This window comes from Miniopterus natalensis, chromosome 16 (assembly GCF_054644295.1).
Source record: "Miniopterus natalensis isolate mMinNat1 chromosome 16, mMinNat1.hap1, whole genome shotgun sequence".
NCBI lineage: Eukaryota > Metazoa > Chordata > Mammalia > Chiroptera > Miniopteridae > Miniopterus > Miniopterus natalensis.
Window position 1 is genome coordinate 9,733,804 of NC_142096.1, and position 13,145 is coordinate 9,746,948.

Below are 13,145 nucleotides of genomic sequence, written 5' to 3' on the forward strand. Positions count from 1 at the left end.
ACTCATTCTTAATACAAAAGTAAAACATCCTCATTAAAAGTTCTGAACAATGCAGAAGGTTTCAAAGAGAATACAGAAATACTCTTCCTTACATTAATGGCAGGGCAGGCCCACTTCTCAGAAATAGCAACTGTATTACCTTTCAGAGAAGTCTCTCTGTCAATTTTATAAATAAATGAGTTTTAAAATACCAATGGGACCATTAAATAGACTGATAAACCTTAGAAAGCTTTATACTGTGTAAGAAAACAGGTATATCAAAGTTTACTAAACACAAGGCTTCTCTATAAAAATCTGGGCTTTAAGTCCTTGCTCAGAAATATATGACCCTGGCTTAGCCAACTTACATGCTTCTAAATTACATGCCTCCTCAAAAATGCAATCCACAAAGTGAGGACTGCCAATATCGGGTTAAGCAAAATTACTGTCCGAGGGAAACTGCCTCCAAACGCAGTCTGACGGGGCTGTCATTTGGCAAGAGGGGTTTACTCTGGCCAAGAGAGGGAAAAAAGCTGAGAACCCCTTCTGTCTTCCCGCAGTGCCCATACAGGCTCCCTTATAACATTTTCAAATTATACTGTAGTGCAGTTCAACAGTTCATTCCAAACATTCTCCAAAAATGTAGGATTGGGCCAGACCCTGAGAACATAAAATTATAATACCCATTCCCTGTCCTGGAGGTGAGAACACCAAAGAGAGGGGGCCACGTGCACTCACAGGGCATTGCAACAGAGCATAGCACTTATGTGCTGGGTACATCACTGGCAGGGAGGACGAGTCATTTCTGTTCTGCCGTTACATTGTCTTCATTTTGTTTTCAATCTGTGAGTTTCTAACACAGAACCAGACACATGGTGGGGTTTTAATGCTTGCCAAGTGAACTCATGCGAATGCCACTTAGAAATTCAATTCCTTTATATTTAAAAGCCATTTAAATGCTTTGTCTGAGAGTGCTTACATGTGCACTGTAAATATCTTTACTATAAAAAGTTGGTTGGTTGCTATCAATCTTACTGGAGGAACAAACAGTTAAACACCTATTTAGAGAGAGAAAACACCTAAATATTAGAAAAGCAATTGTAACAGAGAATGTACATGTTGAAGTGTGGCAGGTAACATGTGCTATGGAAGTTGGAACCTCAGCTGAGCAGGTTTTAGAAAGACAGAAGGAAGACAGAGTTCTGGGCAATGAAGAAAACTCCCCTGGCATGTGATGGGCCAGAAAAGTAGCTTGAGTGAACTGGAGGTTGGATGGAGGGAATGGTTCCTCAGATTTAGATTGCTGTGGGCGGGGAATTTCACTTCATACATTACTGGGTTTCAAAAAAGGAGGTAAAATGATAAATTATTTGTCCTTTGTGTGGTTTTAAGGCTTGTTCCCTCAATTTGACAGATAGGTAAAAGTCACTAGGAGCCAGGCATCATGATGGACAACCAAGGGCACAGACGGAAAAGCGCTTCAGGATCTTCAGTCTCCTAAAAGGCAAAGGCCCAGGCAGGCGATGGGGCAGCAACGTGACTACTCTGAAGCACACACAGAGCGAGCTGGAAAGTCCTTATTTCCAGGAAATTACGCTTCCTGGAAGCAGGCAGGGAGTGAAGGGAAGGAAACCCGTGGAGAGCCCTCAACACCCTGAGAGGGAAAAGTAGAACCGACAAACTGAGCTGAGAACATGAAAACTGGGAGAAGCCAAAGAGCCACCGTGACCCACTCTGCCTCTGCTTCCACAGCTCCCCCGGGCCTGGCACACTGGCAGAGTTAGTTTTATCTTAAGAGCAAGATCTAGATGACAAGAACCATCTCTTAGTTGAATATCTCAGCGTGGCCCATCGTATAAACAAAAAATTAAAACCTTGAATTGAAAGCAGAGAAAAATCAACCTTTGTTAAACCCAACTGAAAAAAAATGCAATTCTATATATTACAATCACTTATTGGAGAAGGGAAAGGAATCGTGAGGCAGAGAGAACCTTGGACCCACACCGTGGAATCCATTTCTGTCATTTCTTGGTCATCAGGATCATGGCCTTCAGGCTTCGCTGGCACACCCTGATAATCTGACTGCGTATTGCTCCTCAGCTGCCCTTTATTGTCAAACTACCAGCATCTCCGTTTAGAATGAGGGGGATGCTGAGACCCACTAGGGGCATTTAGTCTTCAGGCTCCAGTTACAGGAATCCAAGAGCACCAAGGCCGCCCCTGGAAAACTCCATAGGTTTCTCTGCTCAGTGTGTGCTAAAATTTAAACAGAAATTAAGGCGACAGGTTGTTCCAAAAGACATTTGAAATTAGACCTTTAGCAAGTTTTTGTCACATGGAAAGTACTAGTCTGTACAACTTAATATGAGGTTTCATAAAATTGTTTAAATATTTTTAGGTTTCTCTAACAACTTCAAATAATGCTGTTTAAACATTCCTTCTCAAAACTTGCCATGGTTTATAAATATCCCAAAATAAAGTTTTTAAGCTTTATGTTAACAAAATCATGTATTTCTAATATGTACTATTGCCATAATCCCATTAGAGCAGGGACTGGTGAAAACTATGACCTAAAATCTAAAATTCCATTTTTTGTAGCATGGTCTAGTTACACACAGCCCATTAGCAGCTTCATTATATTCAACCTAGAGAAAATAAAGGACAGATTCAGGGGTTTCGGGACTCAACGTTTCATACTTACAACTAAACTTTTTCAGCGATGAGGCAGGAAACTGTGGTGAGAAAATAGTGGCCTCTCAGATAGTACAGTGGTTAGCAGACAGGAGGTGAGAATCTCGGTTCACTCTGCCTCAGTATTCTCATCTATTAAAAAAGGTGACATCAGTCCCTATCTCCTAGAGCTGCTGAGCGGATTCAGAGGCTTAATAAAGGCAAAATATGTTGGCACAATATCTGCTATGTAATTAGTAGTAAAAGGATGTGAGCTATTATGAGTGTACAAATGTACCCACACGACAGTCAGAGACGGCAGACGGATGGAAGCTCGAACAAGATACAAGGATACTCTGCGTGGAGGGCAGATGTATGTGTAATATTTTTAATGAATAAATTTTAATCTCATACATATTAATTATAATTACTACAATAATATAATATATAATCATATGTATAAAAATATATATAGCATTATCTGTAGTAAATTACCTCTACCCTTGTTTAGGCGATGCAGCTAAACAAACTGAATACAATCATTTGTTGAGTACCTACGTGGAAAGTCATCTACTTCCAAATTAGGAACCAGGATTTAGGAAACTGAGATCTAAATGCAATTTTGACCTTGGGGGTGGGGGTGGAGTGGAGGTGGGGGAATTACACCCTCTCCGTGCCCATTCCCTCTACAGTCAGATAGGCGAGGGAAACACCTGACATACCTCTGTCAGATGAATGTTCAGAGTATCAAATTAAAGAACAAAAGAATATGAAAAAGGTACCACATAAAATTAGTGTCACTCCCTAGAGCCAATAAGGCTACCTTTCAGCAGGTACTGTTTGAAATGCACAGCGCCCCCTTCCGGGCACAAGGACGCTGTGCAGCTCACGAAGTGCACTAGAGATGGTCTATCGCGGCCCCTCAGGGCAGTGACCCCAAGGAGAGTAGAATCCTGGCGTTGGCAGTTATGTTACCCTCCAAACTGCAATTAGGTGAGATGAATGGGCTCCATCCAGAAATTTATATATTGTTTTTCAGACAGCTATTAAGTTCTATCTTATAGGCCAAAAGTGCCTTTTATTTCAACCTCTGAGGATACACATTGCTGTCAAAAGTAATTTTTTTCCTCCCGACTCATTTTAACTTAGTGTTACAACAGTTCGTTAAAGTGAAAAGCCGAAATTCAAACTTAAGAAATATGCTGCTGTTAGCTTCACTGTAATATTTGAATGTTTAAAAATTACCACTTGCCCACCCACACACACAAAAATCTCAAGAAATATTGAGGCTTGTGTAAAATCATGTGGTCGAATAACGAGGAACTATAAAAATGTTGGCTTCACTTCTCATGTATTCAAGTGATGCATATTTGAAATCTTTCTCAAAACAACCGAAATTAAAACTTGGATACATCGGCTGGGACTACAAAAGTAGGTGTTTTAGAGGGATTTTTTTTTTTTCCATTTAAAGGAGGTGAAATATTTTTATTCCTCAAAATAAAGTGGGAAAGAAATGAGATAACAATAAAAAATGTTTTAAAAATTGCAAACCAAAATAATATCTCTTATCAGATTTTTAGTTCTTGCCAGTAGCAGCTCTCTCGTCCTGGTTACTCCTTGTGCTTTTCCTGTTTGGGTGACTTGTCACCGTCTTATATTAGGTGGAAGCAGAGCAGTTTAATAAACTTCAGGCCCGAGTCTTAGCTGAATTTTTTCAAACATTGAAAAAGGCAGATCTCTCCACCCGACTAAATGGAAAAGCATATGTTAGCTAATATATGTCTTGCCCTCCACTCAACCTCCATCCAAAGAAAACAAGAAGAATCTCTTAATCCCTTCACACTCCAAATAGGCTAAAGCGGGAATCAGCAAACTTTTCCTGTAAAAGACCAGATAGGAAATATTTTAGGCTTTGTGGGTCCCACAATCTGTCTAAATTACTCAGCTCTGTTGTAGAACAAAAGCAGCCAGAGACAATGTGTAGATGACTGTATGGCCAGTTCCAATAAAACTTTATGTATGAACACTGAAATTTGAAGTTAATATCATTTTTATGTGTCACAAAATATTGTTCTTCCTTTGATTTTTCTCCAACTACTTAAAAGCCTAAAATCTGTTAATTAGCTCAAGGGCCCCACATAAACGGTGACAGAAGAGATTATGCCCACTGGTCTTGGTTTGCTGATCCCTAGACGAGAAATCCATGAGGCACACTGAAGGGAAAAGGGAAACAGAAAAGCTTCATTTTTGAAACATGAAATGGTAGCATTTGAGCTTAGGGAGGCTTAGTGATGTTTTCTATATACTACCTGGTTGTGTGCATAAGACAAATATCAAGTGAGAATTAGGATGCTGGGATATAGTTATCTCAACATGGGAACACTTACTTCAAGACTCCTTATCAGTTGTCAATAGGTCAAATTTCCATCCTATCTTAATAAGCTTTTAATTTCTTGATTATATATAGTTTTGACTTGTCAATGAAGGGGGTGGGTGCAGTTAAAGAAAAAATACAGTAATTTTACAAAGCCATGCGCTTGGGCTGGAACCGGCCTAACTCTGATGCCCAGTCCTGTGGTCTGATCCCTCCCCAGCTCTGTTTGTGAAGGTAACTTTGTCACGTCTGCCCACCTAGCTTGATGATAAAAGCAGCTGCAGTCTCAGCTGTGCCGCGCTGGCAGCCGACCCTCGGGCTTGCCAGGGACTTCTCAGAACATCTGCTACCTGCTCTGTAAATGGAGAGAACACTATGGGATTGCCAGGAAGCAATGAAAGGATGTGCTTTCAAATGAAAGTACTTTAAAAACTAAAGTGCAAATTAGCTGTCTTACTTGCACAAAGGAAAACAGAGTACAAGGTAACATCTGCCTTTTAAAACAAAATATTGCCGTCCAAGTTGGGTCTATACTGAAATAACAGGCTCATTCGTGAGAACCACCAAACCCACAAGAACATTAAATGTAAGCTTGAGAAATAAGATTTCCTCTATTAACTATAGGGACAGGCTTTTAACTTTCCAACCATTAGTAGCATAATTAAAAATAAAATCTTTTGTAAAGAGTATTAAAGACCATATAACTCTTAGGGTATCTATCTGATATAATTTGTCTTCCAGCTCAAAGAGCGAGAGAGCGTGCCCTTTGAGTTTTCTATAGAGGTTTATGTAGTACAATGAAAGCAGGGTCTACCTTGCAATAAGCAGTTACTGCATGGCTACTGCAGGCCAGCACATTAAACATTTGCAGTGCACAAGTGAGTCACCATTACTGAAGTTGCCCCTAGTGCCTCCCATCTGGCCTACTTCTTACATCCCTGATGGTTTAGCCATCTGGGTACTACAGATCCCAATGATCAAATTAAGATTGCTCTGCTGCACCTACATGAGGACCCTGCCATCTTTCAAAAGCACCAATGAGTCTTGTCATTTCCCCACTTTAAAACCCTTCAGTGGCTCCCCCTCACTTCCAGATTCAGATCAAACCCTTGATTTTAAAACAGAAGATCCTTCTTGATGTACATACCCATCTACTGCCTCAGCTTCATCGCCATGTGTGCCTTCCATCCTATCTTTGCTAACGTTTTCTCTGACCTTCCCATGACCTCCCAGCACCAAGATACTGTGACAACACTTCCTCTCTTGTTGTTACTATGTTCATCATAACCCCCCCTTTAAATGGGGGCCCCATGAAGAAAACAGAGCATGTCTTCTATTCTGTATTCACAGGGCCTAGCACAGGTGCTTCACACAGATGATGATCTATCTGCTGGGTGACTAATAAATTTAATACTAAAGTTCCTATCATTTTAGAATAAACACTGAAACAGAGTCCACCTTATATATTTTAACTCAAGTGCATGATTTTGTTACAAATAAAAATACTTTAGATTGCAAAAAGCTCCATTTCCAGATTAGGCACCAATTTATTATACACCACATTGAAGCTCTTATGTCTTGTTTTTCATCTCTAAGAAACAAAAAGTATTCATATTCCTTAACTGTAAACCAAACAGAGGTCAGGGCTGGAGGGAGAGACTGAACATTGCGGAAACTAGGCTTAAAATCCATATAAAGTCACAAAGAGATCAATATTAAAAAGGTAACTTCCAACAGCAGATATTACTCTAGAGATTTTTTTTAAATTGATTTTTAGAGAGAGAGAAAGGGAAAGGGAGGGAAACACTGATGTGAGAAACACTGATAGGCTGCCTCTTGCGGCCCCCCCCCCCCCCCGGGGATCAAGCACACAATCCAGGAGGCATGTGCCCTGACCAGTAGTATTCTATTGATGATTGTTTTTAAAGTCTCTGGAATTCATTCCCAACAAGCCTTTCATCAGAACACTATTTCCAATTCTTGAGTGTTACAGTAGCCTTCCTTTACTTTCTGTTCTCCAATTCATTCATCTCCCTCACTTCTGCCAGAATTACCTTAAATAAAGCGATTTCTTTAGTCCACTGCCTGCTCAGAACCCTCAGAAAATACCACATTAATTCACATGGTACGCAAGACCTTTATCAACTGCACTCAAGCCTCACTTCCCATCCCCAATTCCAACCACACCTCCCATGAGGCACATCCTACTCAATGGTTCTCCTAGAGACGGTACTGTGTTCCTAGAAGGTGTCTGGAAATGCTTGGGGACATTTTTGCTTGTCACAGTGATTTGAGGGCACACAAGACATTTAATGAGCAGGGACTAAGGATAACAAAGGCCCAACAATGTAGGACAAGATGCCTTTCCAAAATGCCAATAGCACCCCAGACGAGACTTATTCCCCACATTATTTTCACACATGTGGTTCCTTCTTTCTAGCTCTGCCTCCTTCCAAAATAGTACTGTAGTTGGATGATACAATTCCAACTCTCTTCTTATCCAAAGAGCTCAACTGATTTAATAGTCGTATACACGGTGTGTTAATGGGAGGTGATTAAATCACCCCCATAACACACTGGTTGCCTGCTGATTAGCACTTAGAGTATTAAACTCCGACTAAACTTCCTACCCGCCTGTCCTCTCGCTCCATGTTCCCCTTTCCCTTCTATCCTCTACTCCCTAAAAGTTTGAACTCCTTTAAGAAATGGATGTTCCTTTGGTATCTCATTGATTTTTTAAAATTAGAATTTCTTCTGTTTTTTGTAGTATTCTATGAATGACTTTTGGGTTAAAAGGTGAAACACTGAGCCTGCATTCCTATACATGTAAGAACGCCATCCCTTAATAAGCGAGAACTCAGAGTACTTTGAAGCAAACTAAATATTTTAGTTACATCTTTTATCAGTAATGGTGTTTTACAGAACTCCAAAATGAGTGTATTAAATTACATATTAGACTAAATCAGGTTAAAAGGGGGAAATAAGCTACAGATACTATGGGAAACTGGAGAAAATGTTCCCAGTAAGAAGGGATTTAAATTCTTTTTTTTTTTTTAAGTGCTGCGTATACCTGATCAGCTTATGTGTTGAGATGATTGTTATAAAAAAAAATTACTTCATCTTTAAAAAGAGTGTGTGCCCAATATACTTCGATACAAAAGATAAATGTAAAGTGTTCTTCTCCCGAACCACTCAATTTTTTAAAGTTTAAGCTTAGGTGATTTCTGTAGCCTGTTAAAGATATACCCTTATTTTAGTCAAAAATTTCAACTTCGCTCCCCCCGAGGTGCAGGAACAGGACAGCAGGGTTGACGCAAGTCAGCTGCTCACGTGCGCATCTGTTCATGTCCGGGGCCCGGTGTCCGTAGTAGCCCGGCGGGCAGGAGTGCAGGCACTCTCCGTACTGGCGCATGCCTTCTCTTCGAAGGAAAAAGAACAACTTCTGTTGGCATCGGCTGCACCCATTGTCCTTGGAACAAGACAAGCAACCCTTGCAAATGGGATTTGATACATAACTAGCTGTAAAAGAAAGAAAAAAAGAGCATGTTCAAATGTGAAGGTGCTCAGGCTTCTGGTCAATATGACACGCTGCGAAGACAAGTTCCTCCTGTTCTTTTATTTTTATCACGTAGAAAATCCAAACAAAATATTCTCCACCCCCCATACCCCCAGGGAAAATGATTAATACACAGCCAAGTTTGGAAATAAAGAAGAAACTCAGAGTCAGGGCTGAGGCCAGAAGCTCCAACTGACTGGCTTGTGGAGATGTTAAGACAGGCAGAGGTAGGCCTCATGGTAGGCAGGTCCTGAATCCAGACCAAGCAACATGCATGTGAAGAGCTGGAGTTGGGGGGGCTGCTTGTCCATGAAACTAGTACTGGAAGCTCCCACGCCAACTGGCCAGAGAAGATTTCAACCCTGGATTAGGAGCATTAACAGGGTGAGCAGAAGAGATGTAACCCATGAGAAATAAGTACCCACCTCTGCAAGACATCCGGGGTGGGCTCCAAGCCTAAATTATCGATGTAGTATGGAGTCCCTAAGTCAAGAGGTTACCATAAAAGCTTGTCCAAATCCAGGAAAACTCACCAAGAAAAAAAATCTGAAACGACCCTAAATTTTTTTACAATCCTGAGACCTGGGACTTTCAAGGAAAACCACCTTAAGAGCAAAATGAACTTCATTTAGAAGTTCACTTCTGAAGCAAGCTTGGCTTCATAAGTTAAGAGAGACTTTGGAAGATTTGCATACACAACAGCACGGTTTAAAGAGAAGGCTCTCAGTAGCACAGTCATCACAAACTAAAGCTGAAGCTGTACTTGCTTTCAGTTCAAAAGTTAACCCAAGTGCTCTTTATCACCATAAATCACACGCCATTGGAGAGAGGAGAATTACAGAACTAAGAGAATCAACATAAATTAAAGGCTTTTTGTTTTGTTCTGTTTTTATGTATCAGATGCCAACTTTCATCTTGACCACAAAGCTTTCAGAGTCAACAAATTGCTCTCCACATTTTTTAAAGGTATTCTTAAAATCATTAAAAGCATTGCTTTATTTACTTGAACCTTGACTGGCTTAATGGAAATGAACTGGGGAGTTCTTACCTGAGTCTGTATCTTAGATATCTTTATAACCCTAACACATGAGGAATTCTCTTAAACAAAAGTGATGTGAGCCACACCCAACCTAAGTGCTCTCTCTTCCTTTCCCTCAGTCTTCTTTGGTCATTAATAGTGCTCCTCAATTAGGAAGGGCAAGGGCACGTATAATTTTTGCAATTTGAAGCTTCATGCCCCAAACCTCAAACAGACTTTTCAGTTTAATTAACCACGTCCAGTGTCTACTACCCTAGGAGCCTCTATGCTGTAAATCAATAACTTAACAATTTAACAAAAACTTCTTCATCCGTTATATGGTGACTACACCAATCTCTGTATCTAAAGTCAGGCAAGAATAGACCTTCGAACATGACCAAGGTAATTTATTTTGTCAGGATCTTAATGAGTCAAATGGCTCTGCCTATTGCTTTGAGATTTAATTCAAGTGTGCAGGTGCGTAAACAGATCTTAATTCCCAGCTCTGATGACCATGTTTATTTGCTCTCTCTGTAAGCTTCAACTTTTCCTACCCTAAAGCCTGCTGAGATCCAGAGCCTCATCATTCCAACCAAAACACTTTTCTGAAACTGGACCCACCCAAAATTCTAAAGATGAAATATATCACTCAAAACATGAAAAGGTGTTAGTAGTATTAACACAAATCCACACATATCTCCAAAGGAATATGTGGGCATAGAAAACAAGACAAATCATGAGGCATGAGGCAGAAGCCAGGTAACAATGCCCACATCACTAACAGGTGCATCGAGAGAAAAATAGCCTAAGTAGACTCCTTACTTCTGAGTCTAATGATTTAATTTGCATTCATTTTAAATTGCAAAGTAGGTTTTGGTTTTTCTATGAATCTTGGTATTTTAAGTTTGATCCTTTGTTAAATCAAATTCAGTTATTCACATTTTATCCCATACAGCATTTTGTGTAGGTGTTGAATGCCCATCTGTTTCTAATATACGCCTAACACTTTTTCAAAGTGCTCCCCTGTTTCTGGAGTTAGCCCTTGCCAAGCAAGAAGAAATCTAAATTCCTTCTAAGTGAAGGCATCCATTCCTGACAAAAGGCACAGATTTCTAATTTTGAAAATAATGGGACTGAACAATGAGCTGTTGGCATCTTAGCCTCACTCCATATTTGCTGGTTAAATAATGTTACAAGTTCAACAGATTTTTTAAAATAATTACTATGAACTTAACTGATCAAACTTATCACAAAATTGCTAATTTTTGTCTCTGCCCAATTCCAAATTCAAGACACATATTTAAAAACAAAAACCCTATCTCTGGCACCAATAACAGGAACGTGCATGTTGGATCTTATGCAAATCAAGTTGGACACAGATCCTCCACAAGAGCTTGGCAACATTAGGGTGAAAATACAGTCCTGCAATCATGTGTAGTACCATGCCCGACTCAACTAACCAATCAAGGTCATGAACTGAGCCTCACAGGATTTGAACTAAATGAGAAATGCCTATCTTAGGACATACTGCTTGGTTTCATATTAAATCACAGTATTTCTAGAAAAAAATCACCATAAAACATGTAATCTGATCTTTGATACAAAGACAACAAATTTTCACACTCCAGATGTTCACTATCATGCCATAGACAGAAAATGAATGTTAAAATTAACAATGTTAATAAAGCTGAAACAGAGATACATTTCTACATGTCCATTAAAGTTTTAGAGAGCTAAATTAACATGAACTTAATCTAGAAAAAATTTTGAGCATAATAATAAAGGGTAAACGTTCCAAAATTTTAGAACTTTTACGATTAAACAATATTTTCTCAACCTCTTTTTACCTTTTGTCATAAATTCTTCTTCGATAGATAATACTTTTAGGTAAAAGGCTTACAAAACCAACTTCTCAAAGTACTTGCTTTGAAAACTCCACTATTAATTGGCTGTTTGAAAATGTTATTATTTAATAATTAATAATACCATTTTATCTACCTAAAATATGTTAATTAGGAATGAAAGACCCAATAAATCCTTATCCTTAGATGTGTTCCTTGGGAAAATAATGTTTCTAAAAATTTACAAGTCCCTCAAAACATGGAAATCATCTCTAGAGGTGAATATTGCTAATGACAACAGGACTAGAGGTCTTTAATCGATGATTTTGCTTCTCCTACCCAAACTCAAATTAAGCTACTAGGAGATAAAATATGAAGGGAGAGCGTTAATAGAGTCACAGATTTATTTTTTTAATACACAAAGTACAACTACTTTCAAAAACAAAACATGAAGAAAATGACCACAATTATAAACTTCTAATTACTGTGCAGTGTCAGCACCAGTTGATCCATAATCCTGAGGTTGGCACCGCAGAAGTACAATCACAATATACGATCACAATTCACTGTGGCCATAGTGTGGTTCACTGGACAGGGTATTTTTCACACAGCACAGGGAAGCAGAAAGCTTCAAGTCTGATTTAACTAAGATGTCCCAGGGAAGCCCGGAATACTCAATAACTGCAGATCAAGGAAAGGTGATGAACCAAGATACAGCTGCAAAATAAATGTGGAGTCTTACATGGGTCTGTTTGAGGGCACAACAGACCTACCAAGAGCATGAGAAACACATTCTGCTTTTTATTTAACAAGTCACAGACATCATTAACATTCAAGACAGTCTGCAAAATTGGGGGAGATTGTACGTCTGGTGCCAGGTGGGTACTGGAACTATCGGAAGGAAGATTTTGTAAAGTACTTGATTGTCTGACCACGGTGCTATACACCTAAAACTAATACAAAATAATACTGAATGTAAGCTGTAAACTGTAATAGGAAAATAAAATTTTAAAAGTTCAAGGTAAAAACCTCAAAAAAACCAACAAAATAAACAGACACACACAATTGGGGGAGATTGAAAGCAAGTACCAAAGCAAACAATCACTAGAGCCATCAGAGAAAAAATAACTTTGGTTGAACATATTTTACCTTGAAACACAGTAGTATTCCTTCAACACAGTTCACCCAAAACGTAAGCAGCTGAAGCAGATGTGGGTTGCACATCTGGTGGACAAGCCACACATTTCCCAGAGCTTCTGAACGCCCATCGATTACAATGCAAGGTGTGCAAGTGCTTTTTATCAGCAGCATCAGGTCCTGGTCCTCAGGGCTCAGCACCACAGAGCAAAGTTCCAGGGGTGCTAAAAGTAGCACCGTGACATGCCAGGCCTATGCGCTGATGGAGAGCCAGTCACACCCCAGCCTCTGCCGGAGTGAGCAGCTCAAGTAAGACATAAGAACTGCAATGAATTAAATGAGATCTAGAAATTCTTCAGAAACATGCTTCTAGAACAGCCATTAATAGCTAAATTCAAGTAGAAAGACAAGACACACATACCAAGAAGTAGCTATATATAGACCCTGATAAAAAAAATTTTTTTTAATCAGGAGCCCTCAGTATAGCATATACAATTCCCTCAGTGATGAATTTTCCTAATTAACACTCACTTTGGAAGCCAAGCCCTATAAGAATTACTCCTTTGCTCC

At 39.5% G+C, this 13,145-nt stretch overlaps 1 protein-coding gene across 1 annotated transcript in view; it reads right to left on the reverse strand.

Annotated features, from left to right (window-relative positions):
* The window catches only part of RSPO2 (R-spondin 2), a 111,764-nt gene that overhangs the window by 48,535 nt on the left and 50,084 nt on the right, over positions 1–13,145 (reverse strand). The window contains exon 3 of the mRNA XM_087825359.1: positions 8,354–8,542. Coding sequence (XP_087681485.1) covers positions 8,354–8,542 — 189 coding nt within the window. The remainder of the gene's footprint in view (positions 1–8,353; positions 8,543–13,145) is intronic.